Source organism: Rhinolophus ferrumequinum, chromosome 13, assembly GCF_004115265.2.
Source record: "Rhinolophus ferrumequinum isolate MPI-CBG mRhiFer1 chromosome 13, mRhiFer1_v1.p, whole genome shotgun sequence".
In the NCBI taxonomy this organism is placed as follows: domain Eukaryota; kingdom Metazoa; phylum Chordata; class Mammalia; order Chiroptera; family Rhinolophidae; genus Rhinolophus; species Rhinolophus ferrumequinum.
In genome coordinates, this window is record NC_046296.1 from 2,145,499 (window position 1) to 2,167,786 (window position 22,288).

At 38.6% G+C, this 22,288-nt stretch overlaps 1 protein-coding gene across 2 annotated transcripts in view; it reads right to left on the reverse strand.

The window, feature by feature from the left end:
- Positions 1 to 11,488: 11,488 nt before the first annotated feature.
- The window catches only part of TMEM182 (transmembrane protein 182), a 74,640-nt gene continuing 63,840 nt past the window's right edge, over positions 11,489 to 22,288 (reverse strand). Inside the window, exon 5 of one of the 2 annotated variants that reach the window (XM_033124183.1) lies at positions 11,489 to 14,244. In XM_033124183.1, coding sequence (XP_032980074.1) covers positions 14,024 to 14,244 — 221 coding nt within the window. In that variant the 3' untranslated portion in view covers positions 11,489 to 14,023. The remainder of the gene's footprint in view (positions 14,245 to 22,288) is intronic. The other variant, XM_033124182.1, reaches the window with a different exon arrangement.

Consider the following 22,288-nt stretch of genomic DNA (forward strand, 5'->3'; position numbering starts at 1 on the left):
AAGTACGCCACTAGGGGCTCAGAATAATAAAAATCGCTGTCATAATTAAGCTCCGGGATGTATTTCAAAGTCTCTCAGACATTAGAGATGAGAAAGACCCAGCAGGTCACGCACGCCTGTCTCCCTGCCAGTGCAGGATGGCTGCGTGCAATTTGGCAAATCTGTTATCAGGCTATAAAAATTCTAAACTATTCAAAAAATTACATTGTATAAATTATGATAAAAAGTTTACCTTATTCCAGGGCGATTCTTGAGGGTAGGAGGGGAAAAAAAGGAAGTCATGAATAGCTTCCTAAAAACAATTACTCTCCTATTTAGAATATATTTTCCAAGGTGAAAATGTGGTTATTTTTCCATTCAATGTGACAGCCTGTGCTTATTGTTATGCAAGAGTTGCCTCTTTGCATCTGATAATTTAAAATTTAACACTGACCCCAGCTGTCCTTCAAATGATATTATAAATGTGGTTTGCAATAGATCCAACTTCTTCTGGTTTTTATTTAAGAACACAGTTGTACTATATGATTCTGCATTTGGCTCAGGCATCTAGCCCCAAGGTCTACCTCCCCCAAGAATGAATGCTAGAACAAAACCCCTTTAAGGACTTCAAAGAATGATACTCAAGCCACTGGATCTTACCAAGCTAGGTGTGGCTTTTTCCAATCATAATTGTGCAATGTACATACGGGCATATAAATCCAGTAAAAAAGGGCAGTAACAACTACAATAATAACAACAGCAGGAGTATTTTCAGTGGACAAAACTTGGAGGAAGATTGAGAAGAATCACTGAAACGGAAGGTTAATTCATAGTCCAGAAATACATCCTTGGAATATGTTTTGATTATGTACAAAATGGAAATTTGGCAGAATAAAGGATGTAGGTGGATGAAGTCCAGTGAAGTACATGACCACTGCGTCCATCAAGACCTGATGATTGTCTGTCATTCTTCCATGCTGGGCACAGGGAAACGGGCATGACAACATCTGTCAAAATTTTCCATTTTTCTTGAGTTTTCTCTAGTTGGCATACACATTTCATTGTAACATAACATACAAGAATATGGAGGTCTGTGTACTATGCAAAAAAAAGGAGCACTGCCGCAAAAACTGCCCAGCCTTTCTTTACAAGTGCCATATTAATTCGTCACATCAGATCTGCAATAAATCGTGGCAAAATGCACATTAAGGAGCATATCTCAAGAACCAGAAGTTCTGTATTTGAAATTCTTCATCACTCTTCTTTTAACATGACTGCATGGAAAATGTATGCAGACAGGACCCTGTTGATAAATGGTTTGTGTTCCAAAATTTCATTTGTCAGGTGGTTAAAACCAGCATGTACTTTCCCAAAGCTTCGGGGTCGTAAACAATAGCTTACTTCCCAGGGTAGCTCACAAAAGCCTCATTATTAGACCTGGTATCATGGCCTTGACCACTTTTATGTACAGAATGCTTAAAACCTAAGTGCAAAAAGCCCCATTAGTTCACACACCGTCAGGGCTTAATGGCAGCGATTGAGCACTCCTGAATTCTGAGTCTTTGGTCTCTAGGGTAAGAATGGTCATTTGTATGAAACGGTTGTCAAAAATTGATTATTCCTTAAGTCTGAGGGTTATGGCACTGGAAATAATAAGTAAAGGTTCAGATGTATGAAATTACCAACAGTAATAAGACATCTATGTGGCTATAAAAACAAATGTGGGCAGATCAGAAATCAAATATTCTGCAAGAGACGCAAACCCGTAGATAGATATGGGCAAAGAGCAAATTCTCAACCACTACAGTTTTCTCGATTCCCTCAATGGTATATAAGCAATATGAACATACTTCCTGTTACTCAACTACTCGTACTCTTACAGGTAATATGGACACCGACCTAGTGGGCGGGAGGGCACTGGCCCTAAATTTTCCTTTTCTGTTTTGGTTTGGCTTTTTGGGTTGCCAAGAATATGAACAGCCTCAGTCTGGTTTAAATGGAGCGAGGAAGGGCGGGGGGTGCTCCAGCAAAACACATGGTACAGAACGACACAGTCTCACAAAAAGCTAAGAACAGGACATATAAAGGCCTCGAGTGCCTGCTTCCTGGAGCTGGAGGCCAGAAGCCTCCGATGGCCACAGCCGCATGCCCCTGGACCTCATGGCAGCCTCTGCTATTGACGGGACTCCTACACTGTCCATGTGGGTGGTTTGCTGACCTGCTGGCAAAAGTCTTCACGTGCTTTCTGACGGTCTCCATCCCCCTAAGCCGTCTCACTTTTCCTAGGATGACTGTTTGCTTCTGTCTCTGCTTCTTCCTGAGAAATGTCAATCTTTCGACATGTCCCCAGTATAAATGCTGGGAGGGCAGCCATTGGGGGAGAAGAGAGAAGCAGGGAGGAAGGAAAGAGGGGAAAGAACCCCACTGCCCAACTTTTGCCCTAGGCTATAGGTCAGCGTCCTGATGGATGGACTAGGCTCCCCACACTGACACACTGAGCTGTTCCAGTTCTCTGGCATAAACTAGGGTTACTGCTCCCTAATAACAGTAGCCAGCTCTGTGCCACTATTAGTGCATTTTCTTATGAAGCGTATTCAACAAAGTGTTCTAACTAAGTAAGAAATTCTACATCCAGTAATGCTCAGCGTAGGTGAAGGAACTGGCAGTACCTGGTCGGAAACATTAGCTATCCTATAACCTCAGCCTTGCACTTCACTTTCTCCTGCTGGGAATTGAAGGAATAACTTGATAATTAGTATACATTAAAAGAGAAAGACAGAATCAGGAATATTGCTAACTTGTGTTCCAACTCTTTAAAGGAAAGACTTTTATTTTTCTAAATGACCAGAATATTTGTTTAGTATAAATTTTTATATACTGCTTCTGTTTCTTCTAATTCATCAAGAAAAGTGACCTTACTCTGTGTCCAAAGTTCACAGCAGCCTGATGCATTCACTTCATTCATTCATTCAGTCAGTGTTTATTGAGTAGCTCCTATGGAAACTGGGTCAGAGAGGGATTCTCAGCAACACTCCACTTACCTGGGCTATCACTTGTGATACATTGACCACCAGGTCATCTTGCATGAGAATTAGAAGGCATGTCTAAAACAAAACCAGTTTTCCTGAGGGCATTTGTTTGCAAAGGTAACATGTGACAACCTGTGAAATGCACTGGCTACCTTGCTTTCCAAGCTCTCTAAATGACCCTTTCAATTTCACAGATAAAAAATTAAGCAATGTCTTTCCTAAGATGTATGTATCAGACATGGATCGAAGCAGTGTCCTCAGCCCCGCTTTCCCACACATACTAGCAATTCCATCAGTTTGTTCCACCGGGGAGCTCCATTACACATAACCTGAGACACATTCGACACCCTTCGATCAATCCTAGGGTAGGAATTTGATTCTCTTCTCTGGTTAACAGCTGCACGGAGCCATACGTCCTTCCAACGCACATTCCCAAACATTTTTACTTCTCTAATCCTAAAGCCACAAGTCACTGTTATCCAGTGAGCGTCTTAGCCAAATCCTTTTGGAAGGTGCTTGTTTGTTTTCCTTGAATATTCTGTGAGATACAAATTTTGTATGATAACGAAAGTGAGGCTCAAATCTGTTCTAACGCTCAACACTTAACCGCACTTCCAAACCCTGTCTGGGGCTTCTTAGGAGGGTGGGGGAAAATGGTTCCTTTTCAAGAAACGATCTTCTAAGATCAATGATACACAAAGTACTTCAGTTAGAAGAGAGGAGAAAAGAGGAAAGCAAAGAAAAAAGAAGCTACAACTGGGAGGAGACTTGAAGCTGGGGAATTTTTTGAAGTCATTCACAAATGCGTTGTCTACCCTCAACAGGTCATTTCATTCCATTTAGCACTTTCTATTCTCCGGTTTAGAAGCTCTTAAGCAAATGTAGAAGGAAGGAAAAGATAATGTGTCTGCTAATTCAGTATATCAGACTGATACCCTCACTGAATTTCCTCTTTGGTGCGAGTATGACACTGTTCCAAAAAGAAGGCATGCAAAAGAAAGAATAAAGAGGATCACAGAGGTCACGCCTTCACAGTCAATTTCAGAGAAGACATGAAGTCAACTTCCATTTAGCTCAGTCATAGAGCAGTTGGAACATGGGTGCCTAGCACTGCAGTGCAGTTACCTGATTGGTCCTTGCAATAGCCATGTGGTGGCTGGCAGTGTTATGTGTGGTAATGAGAGCAGAGCGGTCTGTTTCAATGTCAGGCCACGTGACGAGAGGGCATGTGAAGCTGATGTGCAGGACAGCTGTTTTTGATTATCTTTCTGTTTTCATTTTGTACATTTAAATGCATTCCCCATTTTTAAAAAAAAAGCACTAGCTGAAATTTCTTTTTTTTTTTTTGGTTGGTCAAGAACATTGGGAAACCCACCTAAGTAGTTTCTGAGATAACGTCTCTTCTGTAGTGGTCTGTTTTCTCTAACGGGGACATAATATAACTATGGCCACCCCGTGCCCCAAGTGTTTCTGGCTCTCTTCGCACTCCTGGGAAATCTTACATAAGCAGAGGTGTAAGATGCTCCCAAGATGAGTAAAGGAATGAGGAAATGGTCCTGGAAAAGTTGCACCACTTATCTTTGAATAGTAAGGTAAGGACTCCTGAATCACAAACTATAGAAACATGGTAATTCCAATGTAGAATGACAATAATAGCAGTAGTAGAGAACACTTATTAAGTAAGCACTTACTCGGTGATAGGCACTGTTCGAAATACCCTGCATGAATATTTTTCTGCCCTTACTTCACGGATAAGGAGACTAAGGCATAAAGAAGTTGTGTAATTACTCAAATTCACACTGCTAATATTGGAACTCAGATTCCAACCCTGGCTGTCATTCTCTCTCTCTGCAGAGTGCTCTCTCTTAACTAGAAGGCCTTTACCCCTGCTACCCTAATTGGTATTTCTGGAAACTCTGAAAAGCCAGCTGCAGACTGGATAGACAGTGCCCAATTGTACTGTGTGGAGAAAAGTGAAGCAGCTCAGTAACTGGCCTGAGGGTACACAGATAGGTGTCAGACTCAGAAGTCCAGTGTCTTTCTCCTACCACATAGCTGGATGTTCTCGCTAACACTGAGAACAATGGAGTCCAATCACAACATGAGAAAGCCATTTCTGCCAGGCCATTTCTGCTTTCTAAATAGTGGACTTTCTATTTTGCCCCCAGAGTGCCATAAACCATTAAAGTGGCTGCAGATACCTATTGCCTTACATCAGATTCTAGGTCACTGAGGTCGCTGAGCATGGCACAGGGACTGCGGTATACCATCCCATCCCATTTTATGCTTGAAGCCCAACGACTACACCAAAGTGAGTGGTCAATGGAAGATTAAAAAGTAGCTCACTTTATGCAACTTGGTTTTTCTTTCATGCAACTAATCCAACATGTAGCCCTAAACATTCACAGAAATCTTTCTGTTTTCACTCAAATATGTTCAAAACATTTTCCCTCCACTATTAGGAAGAAGCCAATTGGTATTATTGAAAGAACATGAAGATTCAAACACTTAGAAATCCTGGGCAAGTTACATACTCTCTCAGTTTCAGTTCCCGCAGCTCTCCAAGGGGAATGACACCACCAGACAATGTCTGAAAAGCTACTGGCACATAGGAAGTACTCAAAAATCAGACTTGCTGCCATTGTTGATCTTGTCTTGATTTTCATTCAGTGGAAATTTATAGAGCACTCTTCATTTCTCTAGTATGATTTTCAATAGCCTACAATTATTTAACTCATAATAATCTAGACTGGAGGGGCACAATTATTCCTCCATTTAAAAATATGTCCACATGGAGAATAGCAAAGATCCCCAGTGGGATCTTTGAAGTCAAAGACTCAAACACAGATGAGGTTGGCATGCCTCTGAGCTGTGCTGGCTTAGCTGTTACTGAGAGACTGTAGATAATCTTTGAAATATTTAATGACACACAATTGTTAAAGTGATAGTACTAGGTAAAAAATTGAGTTTAAAAACCTTTATTCAGTATGATTCTCTCCTTGTCACCTGTTAGAATTATTTATCCTGCTGGACACTCGTGATGGAATCATAGGTGAAATGTCTTTCTTTCTTTCTGCTCATTGGTACTTTCTGAATTGTCTAATAAAATGTACTCCTTTCACAAAGAAAAAAAAAACAGCTTGGAGAATTAAAAGATTTCCTTAATGTCTTCTTCTTCTTTTTTCCCCCTGTCCTATTGTTTGTGAATAGACTTGGAAACTATATTTTTCTGAAAGCTGGGTAGGTAGTAAAATTGTAGGCTTTGGGGTTCACCATTTTATGATTAAAATAAGAATGTTATGAAGCAACCAGATTAATTTGGAACATCTTCCTCTCCATGAACAATCACATGGACAGGTAAAAGTATGAGAAATCACAAAGTGTATTGATAATGCTGTCGATCAACGAAAAACTACAGTATCTACAAGTGTGAGATGTGGCCCCTATTCCAGGGTACTTGAGATATTTCATTGATGTGCTAGTAGTCAACCAGGCCAGTCATATGTAAAGAATAGTAAAAACAATGCTTCCTCTATAGTCCCTTTTAAAAATAAATGCTTCTAATTTTACTACTGATGAATTAGAAATACAAGAATTTCTTAGATTCCAAATGGAGCCAATTTTTAAAATCCTCTTTCTGATCTTTATTTCACCACCCCTCTTTCATATACTGCACTGTTCCTTTTGTCTTAGGGGAATTTGCCAAATCAAAAATGGACAATCTAAAACAAATAATGCAGAATCCAGATGCAGGGCTCTAGTGCAGTACCTGGTATGTCCTTTGATCGTCCGTAAACAGGAAGCTGAATATTCTCCTCCTACCGATGGGTGGTTTTCTGACAGGAACTGGGATTCTTCTAGACAGGAATAAAACTAATGCCATCAGATATAAGCAAGAAATCTCCTTCTTAAATATTTACCTAGAGAAGCAAGTCAGGGAGCATTTAATTTCATTAGCGAGATGGAATCTTCTAGATAGGAAGGAATATCCTGACAAACTGAGTCTGCTGTCATTTCCTATTCCTACTCAAAATTTCAAGAGATCTTTCAACTGTGTTGACTCCCTGGGGTCTTATTTATATGCTTGCCTGATAAGCAATACACTTGACCTACTCATATACAAGGTGACTTGCCAAACTTTATGTAATCCCAACCAACACGTAATCTTGGAACTAGTACACGGTAAATGTACAACAGAATTTGTGTTTGCCTTTGTTTGTTTTTTAATCAAATTTAACATAATGAGTGCTTTGTATATTCTGGGTATTTTCAAATATGTGACCTCTTTTAAGGTGAAGCAGGTACCACTGTCCCTCCGGACACACGTACATCAGCCTACTCCATGACTCCACTCTAGCCATGGTCCTTCTTCACATCATCACCTTCTGTGGACAGAATAATTTTCAAAACATACAAACTTGTTCTCATTTTCTCAGGTCTTAAGAATGCTTTCTCTGGATCTCACCATCTCTGGTACCTAGATTCCCTCAAGCTTTGCTCCCTTCAAAGACAAGAAGTTGCACACTAAGCTTTCTCCACTTGCTCGCCTCTCGTTAACTCCTCAAGCCAATCAAATTTGGCTTCTGCTCCCACTATGTCAAGACATCTGTTGTCGTTGTCACCAACAACCTCCAAGCTTCCATAACCAAAGGTGCCCTTTCCTTCCCTTAGGCATCATCTCCGCAGTGTAGGAAAAGATCAAAACTCAGTCCCTGTTCATAATATTCTCCCTCTGGGCTTCCTTCATACCACACTTTACATCAATCCTTCTATGTCTATTTTTGCCTCTCTCCAGGCCCAGTCTTCTATACTCTAAGTGTTGGGTGCTCCAGTGCAGACAGAGTTACTCTCTCTAACCACCCTCCATAGTGCTTTCATCTTTCCCATGGCTTTAAATTTGGTGACTCCCAAATGTGAGCCCCCAACTCAGATGTCCCTTCTGAGCTACTGACTGCCATATCCAAGTGTCTACCAGTCTTTCAATTTGGACATTTCACAAGCATCTCAAACATGACATCATCAAAATAAAGCATGGATTGCTTTCTCCGCCAAGCCTGTTCCCCTCCTGTCTTACCTATTCCAGTCTTCTCCATCTATCCATTTGCTTAAGCTGGAAATCTAAGAATGATTTTTGAGTTGTCCCTCTCCTCATCCCATAATCAATCCACCAGGAAGTTCTTTCAATTATATCCTTCAAAATATACTAGAATGGCTCAGAAGCTCTGAATTATTGAGCATCTCTTACTTCTCCAACTTCATCACAAACGTCTCCCCTTCAATGTCCAGCCACTCAAGCCACCTTGCTTTTCCTAGAATATGTCAAGCTCTTTTCCACGTTCACGCCTTCTCTCCCACTAGTCCTCCTCCCTGAAAACTTCTTACTCCCACCTTTCGCCCAGATGCCCCTTTAATATATTTCACGTATCAGAATACACAAAATTCTCTCCTTCAATTCATAATTCTCTCCTTACAAAGAACTTCCTTGACTATCTGTCAATCATGGTTTTTATCTGTCATTATATCTTACGTGTTTTTCTTTAGAGGATTTATCACCATTTATAAATTCATAGAATTTTTTGTTCTGTTATTTATTGTCTATATTCCTACCTTGAATCCCAGCTTGAAAAATGAAAATACCATGTCTGTCTTCTTTAGTAATATATACCCAATGTATAGCACCATTTGTGACACAATTACTATTGTTGAATAAACTAGTAAATATTTTAGATGAAGAAACTGAGCCAACGTGAGGTGGAATAACTTGTCAAAGTATAAGTTTAAAATCCAGGACTGGAATCCAGGTTTTCAGGTACTGATTTATCACCTTTCCCACCACACCACAGGGTCCTCCTCCCTCTAGGTGACCCAAATGAGGAAATCATGGCGAGTCCAGCTGACTTAGTCTTCTGCAGGGGGATTGAATGAATGTATCAACCAAGGCATACTGCTTTAGAAATTATTTTATCCAACAAAATATATAACTATTAAATATTCATTAACAGCTATCAATTGCCAGGTGTCAACTCCTGGAAGATGCTCAAAGACAGGATAACCACCAGTGGGTATTCATAGGGTAAGACATGACCCGTTCATTGCACATGAATCACCACATATGCCCTGGGTCCGAGAAAGACAGGACATGATAGTAGTCACTGAGTGTCCCCTGTACACTCACCACTGGGACAGGCATATAATAGCATAAAAATGAAATGTGCCCTCCTTTTCAGCAAATCATAAGAGCTCAGGTATGTCTGAAACAGATAGTTATGTGGATATGTACATGTAATATAAATGTAGACATTTCATGTATATATATATATACACACATATAAAATAGATGTGCAAAGTATTTTTTTATAAATACATATATGTTATGCATGTAGGTATGTGCATTCAGACGTGTATTTACTGACATATATGTCAGTATATATATATGTATACATATGTACATATATATAAATGGTTTTATTCAAATCCATATATACGTATGCATATATGCCACACATGCACATATGTATAAACATACATAAGTATATGGGAATATGTATATACACACACAAATACACACACGCACACAAGTTAATCCAACTTTCTGTTTGACATCTCTCCTGATATTTACATATACCCATAAAATTTTTCAGAAAAAAAGGTCTTATATTTTTTGGGGGTAAAGACAATATATCAATATTTCTTATAGTGTCTTTCTATATGCCACACCAAAATGCGAGGCAATAAGTATTATTCTTTATATGTCTTTCATTTTAAGCTATATTACTCAAATACCTATTTGTTCATATAGTTTTCAATGTCAATGCTATCTGCAAGAATTGGTGAACATTTCAATAGTGGCAGTTGCTTTTTAGAATGAAGGGAGAAAGAAATGCTAGAAAAGGGCAAAAGAAATTGCCATATAAAGGAGGAACCATCTACATTTTCTGTAACATATGCCACAATAACCCTGGACTCCCAGAAGAATGAGAATACTAAAATGTGTGCTGTGTGTCGTTGTTACCCAGTGAGTCATCTCCCCCCTAAATCATCTACTTAATACTCGGGATCAATGCCAGTTATTCCAACCACGCTTATTTCATAAAGCCAATTTAGACTATCCCTGTCATTGTGGGAACCAGAAAAATCATCATTACTTGAAGAATTCAAAATCATTCTAATTTATTTACTTATCGATACCTTATATATATATTACACATGTATACATATATGCAAAATAGAATTATTAGACATACTATATGATTATATCCAGATGTGGATCATTTTACAATGTTCAACTGTCCAATTGCCCCCTTCAAGTTTTCACCATCATAGCTACAGATTATGAGAAAAAGGACCCTTCAAAAGCCAGGGTGGGACTCTTAGTACTTCTCCATTGTTACTTCAGCCTTGTTCTCGCTAATAACTCCCAGCTCACAGCCTGGAGGCTGGTCCAGGTTAATCTTAATATCCTTAAGACAAAGCTCCTGGCACTTGCCTTGGTTTGCTAGTCCAGAAACTCTGAGTTCTAACAGGATGTTTTTCTTTCTTTCCTCTTTCCCTGCTAAGCAGGTTAAATGTTTCTTTGCTTAGTTAATGTTTACTATAAGTCTGATGTTAAACATTTCCCCACCCTCCTTGGGTTTTAACACATCTAATGTACCAACTTAGTAAGTTTTTGTTGGAATATTTCTACCTACATTTGATCACCATTAAGGAAATATCTCCATATATTTCATTCCTTCAGGCAATCAACAAAAATTTAGTTTCTATTTCATCTCTTTTGTATGAGCCCCCAATTCCTGGTGGAGTTCCCCCAAAATCAAATTGGGGACCCATCCTCTTACTCATTAATATATTTCTTTCCATGTAACCCCAGCACTTCCCCACAATGCTACCCTCCTGCACACTTATACTCAGCTTGTTTTATTAGCATCCCATATTTGCCTTCTGACAATGTAACTCTGGAAGCCTAATTTGGTTATTTTCAGGAAAATATAAGTCAAATTATGTGTTGAACTGAACAGACCATCATCAAGTCAAACAGTTGAAATGGCACTCAGGGAAACACAGCTATATTACTGTCCCCCAAGAGAGATTGATTTTTAAAAATTTGCTTATCTCAAATATATTGATTTTCATCATTCACTTTATATATTTCTACCCAAATTTATAATTGTAACACACACACACACTCCACACACACAGCACATGTTGATGACAGAAATAGATAGACAGACAGACAGACAGACACTACCAAATATCGATGCCTCCTCCACCATATACCCTTATAAGTGGATTTAATCTTCAAATTAAAAAAAAAAAACATTTCATAGATTAGTCATAAAAGTGACTGAATGACCGGTAAGAGCACACTTAACTAGTATTTTTTTAAGTCCTACCCTCCTGACCCAAATCGAACACCATCATTCAGCTTCTCTGCAGGGTTTTCCTGCCAGTTTCAGTGCACACGCTACCTGCTGCCTGTTGGAACTAAACCCACTGAGCAAACACAACATGGAAAGACTGCAGCTTCCACCACAGTCCGAGGGGCTGAGTCACTGCCCTCTTATTTCACACTTTCTAGAATGGTCACCAAAATATATCTTGTTTATCAAATTGAAACTTTATGATGCAAAATCAACACTCTTAAGATTTAAACACTTTGTTGGGAAGCTTCTGAAAATTAATCAATACACTAAGTAGAGAAATAACAGGAAACACACTGTCCCAAATCAGATGTAAGGCTGTTACAAGAATATGCTGTATACCTCTGCTATTTTTAAGTATATTTTACGCACTGACAGCAAACACAACTTACCTTCCTTCCTCCTGCGAATTGCTGGTAAGTAGATCAGGATATGCGTTTGAATTAATGTGATTGATGCATTACAACCACAAAATACTTCCAAAGTGTGGGTCTGTGTAAAAGTGTCACACATATCACATATTCAGCCAACTGCCTTATGATAAATATATGGTAGCCACGTAAGTGCATTAGAAAGTGAGGATAAGCATCTGAAATTTATAAATATTCAAACCTTTACTGAAAGCAGCTTGTATGTGAAATTTAAATGACATATAATACACTAGGAAAAGGCTCCATTCCAAAGTTCTACAAAAAGGAATTGTATTTACAGATGACATGAACTAATCAAATACATCTAGCGTCGTCTGGAAACTTAATGGTGTGCCATAATTTAATATCAGAGTCAATATGCATAACAGAAGCCATAATTATTTTTCTAATAATCAAGCCAAAAGCAAAGAAATAAATGAAGGCAATATAAAAATGAAACAGAAAAAGACTAAGGAAAGTACCATGAAAATCATTTAGGATATAATGGAAATGGCTTGAGAAACCAGTTACACCCCTGAAGCTTAGTTTTCTTGTTTTGTCTTTTTGTTTCTCACTACATGCAAGTCCTTAGTGTCCCTATACTAATGGGCCCCTCAGGATTCTGTAGATGCCTCCGATCTTTGCTCTTCCTCCAGAAATCCCTCCCACTGAAGCAAGATTTAATGGAAAGTAAGAGATGTGTAGAGAAGACTCGGGCAATCTCTCCATCACGGCAACAGCTGGATGGACAGCAGCAGTCCCTCTAGCTACAGCATCTTCCAGGCAACCACCCCTAATTTGCCTCTGAGTCCTGTCTTCACCTTCACAGCAGCTGCAGCGTACAACGCAGCCCCTGGAACAAAACTCACAGCCATGTTGTACTCTGTTCCTTCACTAACACAAACTCCTCCCTGGTGGAGGTTTCCAAAATGCAAATAGGACCTCGGCATCTCAGATGGATTTGATTTCGATCAAAACTGGTGCCAGACAAACATCTTTGATATGCAAAATGTCTGTGCTAGTAAATAATACAGAATTATTCCACCCTTCCTCTCCCCCCTGCAAAAAGCAAAAGTTGTCTTACAAGAAGTTAAAGAAAATAGCATGTCTGTAAATGTTAATATACCTGGTGTAAAGATAAAGAAATTGATGGACAATAATTAAGGGAATCAAATGATCAGAAGAACTACAACCCATAAAATCTCAGGAAAAGTTAACATTTCATAGTCTTTAATAAACTAAGGCTATTATCGTCTCATGTGGAAGTATTTTTGTGCATATTAAATGCACATTTCGTCAATACATTTCACATGCTGAACATATCAGCAATACAATTTTAAATGGGAATTCTAAATTCTAAAATAAATAACATTATGTACTAAGCTAAGGTACTTGGTCTTCACATAGTTTCAACCATATTAAATATACAATTAACCCACTTTAAGTTTTTAAAAATCCAATCTGCATCATATGTAATTTGGTGCACAGATTTGTTACTTTTAAATATAGTTTAAGGTTTATGTAAGTATGCACAATTAAGTGAATAAAATTAGGTAACCAAGCTACTGTTGGTAAGAAAGTTGAAAAAGTCCACATTCTCGGTTGTTGTGGCCCATTTTAACTGACAAGTTTGCGTGGCTCCTGCTATGAAAACAACTGCTATCTAGTTTTAAACAATGAATAATTTGCTCACAGGAGTCAGTGACTGTGTATGTGGTTATGCATGTGTGCAGAGAAGAAATGGAGTAAATTCTCTGACATTTGTTTCCCGTTCTTAATTATTCTCCAAAGATTTTTTTTTTAAGTAGCAACAGAAGTAAATGCCAAGAAGGAGGCTTCAAATCAAATCTTGATTTGCCCCCGTTGATGGCACTGTGTTATTATAATACCTTTACATGTATTTGCAACCTGCATGAACTCTAACCAGTGCAATGAAAGGGAGGCCCACATGACCTGCTCCCTAAAGAACTAGGTTCTGGATAGCACTTAGATTATATGGAAACATGTTGGTGTCTGGAGAGATTCTAGAACCTTTTTATTAGAGGAAATCACAAGGAAAATGCTTAATTCAAATAGCAACTAAAACATTTCATCCACTAATTCTATGCTGGGATCACTGAAACAAAATGAAAATTAAAAATATGGTGTTTCAAAATCTGTCACGAAAACACTGGTGGCAACAGTTTAATTAGTGATGTATCTGAATGTGATGTCCAACGACTAGAAACAGTAATCCAGCGAGCAAAGAAAAAAATATCCCCACGGGGGCCAGAAAAAATGACCAGCCATACAGAACAGAAGGAGTGAAATCCAAGCAGTCTTTCATTTTCATGTCTTTGTAGCTTTCCATGTCAGCCACTGCCTGGACCCAGATGACATACAGCACCACCACCAGTGAAAACAGGATGCCTGAGAAGGACAAAACAAAAGACCTTTAGCCTTTCTGAAGATGGTTCCCTAAGAACACTTGCCAATCATTTGCCTGACGATACGTCTCTAAAAATAGAGTTCTAGCTAAATCACCTACTTTGTGTCAGAGCCTTTATATGTATTTTATATGTACACTGTTTACGTTAAATTTTCAAAGTGCTGAGATGAGGGCTGTAGCAGCATAAGAACCACGGCAAGAGCTGACATGTGTTCACTGAGTACTACTGTGTGCCAGGCACTGTGTGAGCTGCTTGTGAACAGAAAGAGGCAAAGATCCCTGCCTCGTGGAAGTTATTTTAACATTTGTCCCTCTTTACTGATGCCTGGTTTGGGATGAGCACTGTAACACATTATTTTTTTTGTTATGTACAATAAACTGGTGAAATAGGTATGATTAATCCCCTGTTTTAAGTATGTGCCAACACAGCTAGTCGTTTTCCGAGCCGATTTTCAGCTCAGGTCTTTCTGACTATTGTTATATTGTTATAACTCTGCTGCAGTTAAATATGGCCATGGAAATAGAAGCCAAGGAAAGCACCAGACAAGAAAGAAATGAAAATACTGAACTAATGTAAAATAATATTCATGACTCTTTAAAACTGAAATATACATGCTGTAAATTGATTATATAAAATATATATGCTGAAGCATAGAGGAAATACTGACTTGAAAGAATGAGGGAGGGGACAGATAATAAAAGATTCTGTGGAACATAAAACCACAGGTTGGCGTGAAGAAGGGAGGAAAAGAGGGAAGGAGGGAGGGAGGGAGGGAAAGTAAAAGGGAGGAAAGAAGGTAGAAAGAAAGTAGGGAGGAAATAAGAGGGAGGGAAGGAAGAAGAAAGGAAGGAGGGGGAAAAAAGGAAGGAGGGATGGAAGGAGGAAGAAATGAAGGAGGGATGGAGAAAGGAAGAAAAATTCTTAACCACCAACTAGAAGGCAACATCACAATCCATGAAGAATTTCAATGTACCTGTAATCCACCTCTTCAAAAACACTGTTGGAATTATGAGAGTAGAGAAAATGTTAGTGTTGGACCCTTGACCTTCACAAGCAATATGACAGAAACACTTCATGAATGCTAACACTTGAGAATACCAGTAAGCACATCTTTTCCATGCGTCACTGGAATAACAGAAGGGAGTGGCAGAGCTGCGCTGAGCTGCCAAGTCAGGACAGTCAGCTAAGCTGATCCACCAGTGAGAGAGCAAAACGTCCCCCACCCAAACCACACAGCCCTAGGGATTCAAATCTGTCCCAAAGCAAAACACACTTGAGGTCACTTGCTATTTGTCCAAACGTTCAATCCAAACATGTCAAGGATCCATAATATTCTTTGATTTAACAAACTGACCCATCAGGTACAAAATCTTCCGTCCAACAAAAGTCTATAGGCTAGTCTGTCTGAAAGGGAAACATAACTCTGTGACTAGGGGCAGACTGAGGCACATCAGCCGGAGAGAGTCACTTTTAAGAGCCTCTCCATCCATCACTCTTCTCAAGTTCATTGTGCTCCTACAGTAGCTAGGATGTCCTCTCTCTGGGGCATCAGTTTCATAAAAAACCTTAACTAGTAAACACAAAGGAAGAAGGGCTTGTACATATGTCAAGGTTTATCCGTGTCAGAGCTTAAGCTTTCTCATAATCTCCATGCAAGCTGCAGAGCAATGAGGAACCAGCATAGACGCTTCACTAATAAGCAGCATCCTTCACACTGTGGTCTGTAACGTAAATGCAAATACTGCAGCACGAATTGAACAATAACCACGGAACAACAACGATATCACAGGGCAATAATAAAGTCATAGCCGGCGAGCAAACTCCCTACAAAACCGTACCTCAGCCTCTGACAACAATATGGTGATGCCATGTGTTGTCTAGCAAGTCTGTGCATTTCAGTACATTTTGTTCAGCAAATATATGAACAGTGTTTTCTGCTAATATAATATAGACAGTGTTCTCTGCTTAGCTATTTCCATACTATTTGCTTTGTGCAAACATATTGCAAACTTTTGTTGTTGTTTGTTGACATGGTTTTTATCTCTCTTGCATCATGTGAATCTCCTGTGTTTTCAGACATTTGTATTAAAGAAAAAAAGATAATTGCCTTTGTGAAAAACCAGTAGCCCTCGCACAGTTTTTCAAAGGCTGCAAAACCCATTTCTGAATTTAGACTATTTAAAAAAATTGTGTCACAGGTAATCATATACATGATTCTTAATAAGGAAGAATTAACTTATATTTAAATATTGCTGTTATCTGAAGAGCAATTATATCCTGAAAGCAATGACTAATAAGTGTTTCTATCACTACGGGCTTTACCTTATTTGCTAATTGAAGATACAGTCCATGTAATTCATATCAGAAGAGTTTATGATTATAGCTTACCCATGGAATAAAAGTGTTTCCCTGCTCATTAAACTACCAGTGTTTTATACATGTGTGTGCGCACACACGCGCAGAGACAGAGAGAAGGAAAATGAATTAATAAACATAGGGAAAGTATTTATACCAAAGATCAATGGTTTAGTGGATATGGCAGCAAGAACTTATGAGGGGTACTGTGCAAAGTATGTGCCAAGACAGGAGTCAGGAGAGACTGTTAAAGACCGGGAGACTCATCAAGTAAGTAAATGTGTTGAAGTTTATTGGAGCCCCATTCTTCACTGCCTGAAAAGGCAGTTACAAATTTGGAAAGGAGGAAAGCTAGAATGAACTCTATCATGTTTGGAGTTGAATGCATCAGTGTGACTTTATGGTTTTAGATAGATATAGAGATAGATAGAGATAGATAGAGAGATATAGATAGATAGATAGATAGATAGATAGATAGATAGATAGATAGATAATAGATGGATGATAGATATAACGGATAATAGATGATCGGTAGGTAGGTAGATAGATAACAGATGATGATGATGATGATGGATAGATGAATACAAAAGTAAAAGTATGTATTTTAAAATATAGCTGTGTGTATATACCTAGATGTATTTCCCGGTTCTGTTCCCTGTGAGGGTCTGGGATTAACAACACCCAGTAGCAAGGAGCACATTAAGTGTCCAGATCTTTCTTCTAAATAGCAGGAACCAGGGCATCTCAAAGAAATAGTTGAATCCAGGCTGGGACAGAAAGTACAAGATGACTCTGGAAAGTCTTCTTATATCAAAAAATTAAGATGTACTAAAAAAGTGATGGGGGTGTTTCAGAAGCCAGCAGATGGGGCTTCCCCTAACCAATTCTGAGACAATTTGATTGTCAAACAGATTATGATAGCGGCGCATTATATATCATTGAATAAAATAGGAATCCATATGCCCACAGTGATATAAATGAGTGAATAAATAAGTGGGGAGAAAGGAAAGCTTTTTCTTACAGAATGCTAACTTATAAATGTAGAAAGAGGAGTTGAATTACAAATCACTTGGCAATCATTTAAGTAATAATTCAGGCAAGAAACAAAAATGGATGCTAAAACCAGTATATGAAATTTAGATGAGAAATAAATATTTATACAGGCTCAAAGTCTCTTCCCACAAAAACACTTAATAATTATGAAGAGGAAAATAGTAACTTTACGCTAAAGAAACGTGCCATATACCACCTTACTCAAGTGACCAAAGTGAACCTCCCCAGTGACATGACAAATTGATGTCACTTACCACCTCATGAGTCACAATGAGAAGAACACAACATCACTCCTATGATACTGCAGCCCAAAATGAATAGCCTAAATCCAATCATGAGGAAATAGCAGACAAACTAGTTCAGAACACTCTAGAAAATCACAGCTCTGTACTCTTCTGAAGAGAAAAGGTCACAAAGGTTAAGAAAAAGTGTGGTAGAAGTTTGTGGTAACGTGTGCATGGGGGATGAGAGGAGAGCATGTGTGTGTGTATACCCAGACAGATAACATTTTTTGGTGGGATATTGTGACTACTATGAACAATGTTATTCATTTGGTTTACCTGCCAAGTGAGAAGTCTCTTCTGGGGAAATACTAATATTATGGAAAAATCTTAATTATTGTCCCTCGGTATCTCAAGACCATCATTCATAAAGACACAAGCAATAACTGTGTTGAGTAACAAGTGAATTACATTTCAAACCCACCTGCCATAGTGACGTTAGCAGGAATAGCAAGTACTGGAAATATCTAGGTAATAAGTTGTTTTTAAGTGACGTGATATTTAAATTTGGCCATGTATGTTGGAAGCTTAATTTACAGCCAATTAAATTTTATAATACCTGATTTTTGAAGTCCAACAAAAATTCGTAAAATAGCTCCCTGGAGGCATAATCTAAATATGGCCCCAAATCCCATGAAGAGCTGTGATCATTCAAAAACCATGGACAAATAACGAGGTCACGGCAGGAACATGTTGGGGACCTTCTTATCGGCAGGGTGGGGAAGAGCCATTCAGCTTTGTGGCTGTACATGGATTTCCTTACAGAGTTGAAAACTTCTCCGTCTAAACATCATGAAATCAATTTGGAAAGAACATTTTCTGAAACAAAGGTCACAAATTCAGTCACAAATGCCATTGCGAATGCAATTGCTAATGACAAACAACATGAAAATGATCATAATATGGAAACAAAAACAGAAGAATTTCTCCAACAAGTCAGACTGAGAAATAACACTGCATGTCCTCAATATTTCATAGAAACAAGAATGGAAAAAGAAGGTATACTATAAGATCTTTTATGCTCTATTAAAAAAAAAAGGTTTAAAAATGCATTCCTAGGGAAAAGTTAGCCACGGAAATGAAAACTTTCTTCTTCAAGAAAGCAAATTTCAAACCTCTATATTTTGGCACAGAAGTACATGTACCGGTATTAAAAATCAGAAGCTTTTTGGAGTTACTAAAAACAATAAACTTGATCTTTAACTGCTTAGCTGTAACAGACCTGTCTTTGAAATATACTTTAACCAACTAAGTCACAGGCAGTTATTGGATACGAGATCTGACAATTAAATTCGTGAACTTGTTGCAACAAAGTTGCTAACCTCTTTTTGATATCAGAGAGATTATTCATTATGAATTTGTACCAACTGGACAAACAGTTAACCAGGTTTACTATTTGGAAGGGTTGAAAAGGCTGTGTGAGAAAGACACCTGAACTTTTCGCCAATAATTCATGGTTATTGCATCACAACAATGCACCAGCTCATACGGCAATGTCTGTGAGGGAGTTTTTAGCCAGGAAACAAATAGCTGTATTGGAACACCCTTCCTACTCACCTGATCTGGCCCCCAGTGACTTCTTTCTTTACCCGAAGATAAAGGAAATATTGAAAGGAAGGCATTTTGATGACATTCAGGACATCAAGGGTAATACGATGACAGCTCTGATGGCCATTCCAGAAAAAGAGTTCCAAAACTGCTTTGAAGGGTGGACTAGGTGCAGGTGTCGGTGCATAGCTTCCCAAGGGGAGTACTTCAAAGGTGACCATAGTGATATTCAGCAGTGAGGTATGTAGCACTTTTTCTAGAATGAGTTCGCGAACTTAATTGCCTGACCTTGTACTTGGGATGAAATCATAAATTCAAAAGGCCTCTTTTGGTCACGCTTCCACACAAACTCAGTGGCAACTCATTTCAGTTTTCAGTGGGCGTAGGAAAAGCGATAGAATTCCACAGCCCAAAAAAATGCATTATGAAGGAAGTTAAAGTGAATAGCAAATTAGAAAACTTGTCTTTTCTGTATTTGGAGGACACATACATTCTAGAGATACAGCAATATTCAGCACGGGCGTCGACAGAGAACGAGAAAGGCAACTTCATAAAATTTTAGGGACCATAGCATCGGCTTACTCATTGCGTCTATTTTCAGAGGATAGTAGTTAATTGTCTACTACAAGGTCAAAAGTTTTCGGAGTAACTCAACCTGAAACCCTGATAGCAGGTGTAACACACTAGGCATCCTACAACAGGAAAAATATTCCAAGGAGGTTGGTAGACTAGGTTACTTTTCCAGGTGGAGTTCCCTGTAAGGTGGGGGATAGTTCATGCTAACTACAGATATAAAGACAAAACCTGGAGTGTGGGGTCAGAGTGCTAAGGACAGCAGCAGCACTAATGGAATGGTAAGCCCGGACCCAACATGCCCAAAGAAAGGAAACTGGAGAAGCTATGTATTTACTATTATTTTCTAAAAGGAAATATAGCAACTCACCAATGCCTTCCCCAGATCTGCACAGGAGCAATACACAGCATAAAGAACCACATCCCCACAGGGGCTTTTGCGAAAGATGTATAAATAGTCTTCATATAAACACTGCTTAAATTAGACCACACAGGACTAATATTTACAGGTATTATATTAAGCTCCAACAGTTTGAAGTGTCCTCTAATGGGTAGAATGTGTTCAGGTTTCTTGTTGCTCTTTCTCATTCTTTTAACTGAGATACACTTTACATAGAGCTAAATATGGGTTTTAAGTGAATGCTTTGATGAGTTTTGATCAATGTAAACATCAGTGTAGCCACAACCCATGAAAAATAGAAGGTATTTATCCCCGTCACTCCAGAGACATTCTTGATGCTTCTTCACTCCCCCACCCAAAGCCTCTATCACTAAAGCAGAGTTTCACCCTTAGAACTTCATAGAAATGAAATCACAAGAGTATGCAGTCTTTTGTCCCTGGCTGTTTTCACCCAGCAAGATGACTGAGAATCCATTCACGGTGTTGCCTGCATTAGTAGTTCAGTCCTGTCTGCGGCTGAGCAGTCGCTCATTGTATGAATGGGCCACAATTTGTTCATCTTCTTATCTATTGGTGAACTTTTGGGCTCTTTCTAGGTTTTAGCTATTAGGAATCAAGCTACTACGAATCTTATGGCGTGTGGTGTTCTAACTCAAACATAGAGCCTTGAAATGATGGATACATTTCCTCAGGCAAATGGCTTTGAAAACACTGGCAATAAAATTTTTTTACAAAACACGGGTCTTAATATCAAATTGATAAAATAGTGGTGGGCTTACTGAAACTATGACTGACCTGAAGCACACTGGATCAAGCCTACCCCCCCCACCCCAGCAGACCTACTACCCTCTACTAAGAACAGTTCCTTCTTTAAATAACTGCCTCACGTTATCTTTCTCAAACACTGATTTGTCATTAAAACTTTTATTATAATAGTGCTCACTGAGTGATTTAACTATCCAAGTGCCTAGAGCACAGGGATTTTTTTGTGACTGGTTGTTTTCAGTTCCTTAATTCTTTAACATACATTATGTATTATTTGAATATGACACTAAAATATGTCATATTCAATGACATACTCAAAATATGTCATAATACATTAAAATATGACATGTAAATGGATTTTATGAATTCTCATTAAAAAATGAACCTCTGTCAACTCGTCCCCAACCGTGGACCACCACCCTTGAACCGTTTTGTTCTGGAAGTCCATTGGAAAAAGAACTGCCCCTCACATATTCAGGAAGTACCTATAGCCTTTATTTAGGGGATAAAATTTAGCCTCTTTCTGAGAACTGGCAAGGGATTTGACCTCTTGGGATGGAATCATAGTGTTCCCTCAAGATATGGATGACAATGGAGTCCATTAGGATTATTTTATCTGAGCCCTCTATTCATACAAGGCTCTGGATAATGTCTGCAAACTAAGTCATATATGGGGTGATTCCCTTTAAATATGCATTTTAAAAGCACAGAACATTAATGCATTAAATGCAAACACTTAAAAATGCCACAATATTTGCAAACAAGTTTTGACATGTATTAACTTTTAATATACTAGGAATCTTAAAAATTGCAGGTTTGAGGTCTTTGTCAACTTCTAAGGAGCCCTATGTGTCATGCTGAAGGAGGAAACATGGGCATTAGTGTAGGACGAATCTATGCCAGAGGCTAAAATGCATACTTATTTTTCTAAATATTATGTTGGGGGAAGGAATATTTGAAAATTTTACATTTTCTGAAGAGTAATACTTGTCCTTATATTGTAATATACTTTCAAGTGGTCTTATATTGTTTAGTTCAATAAGAAATTA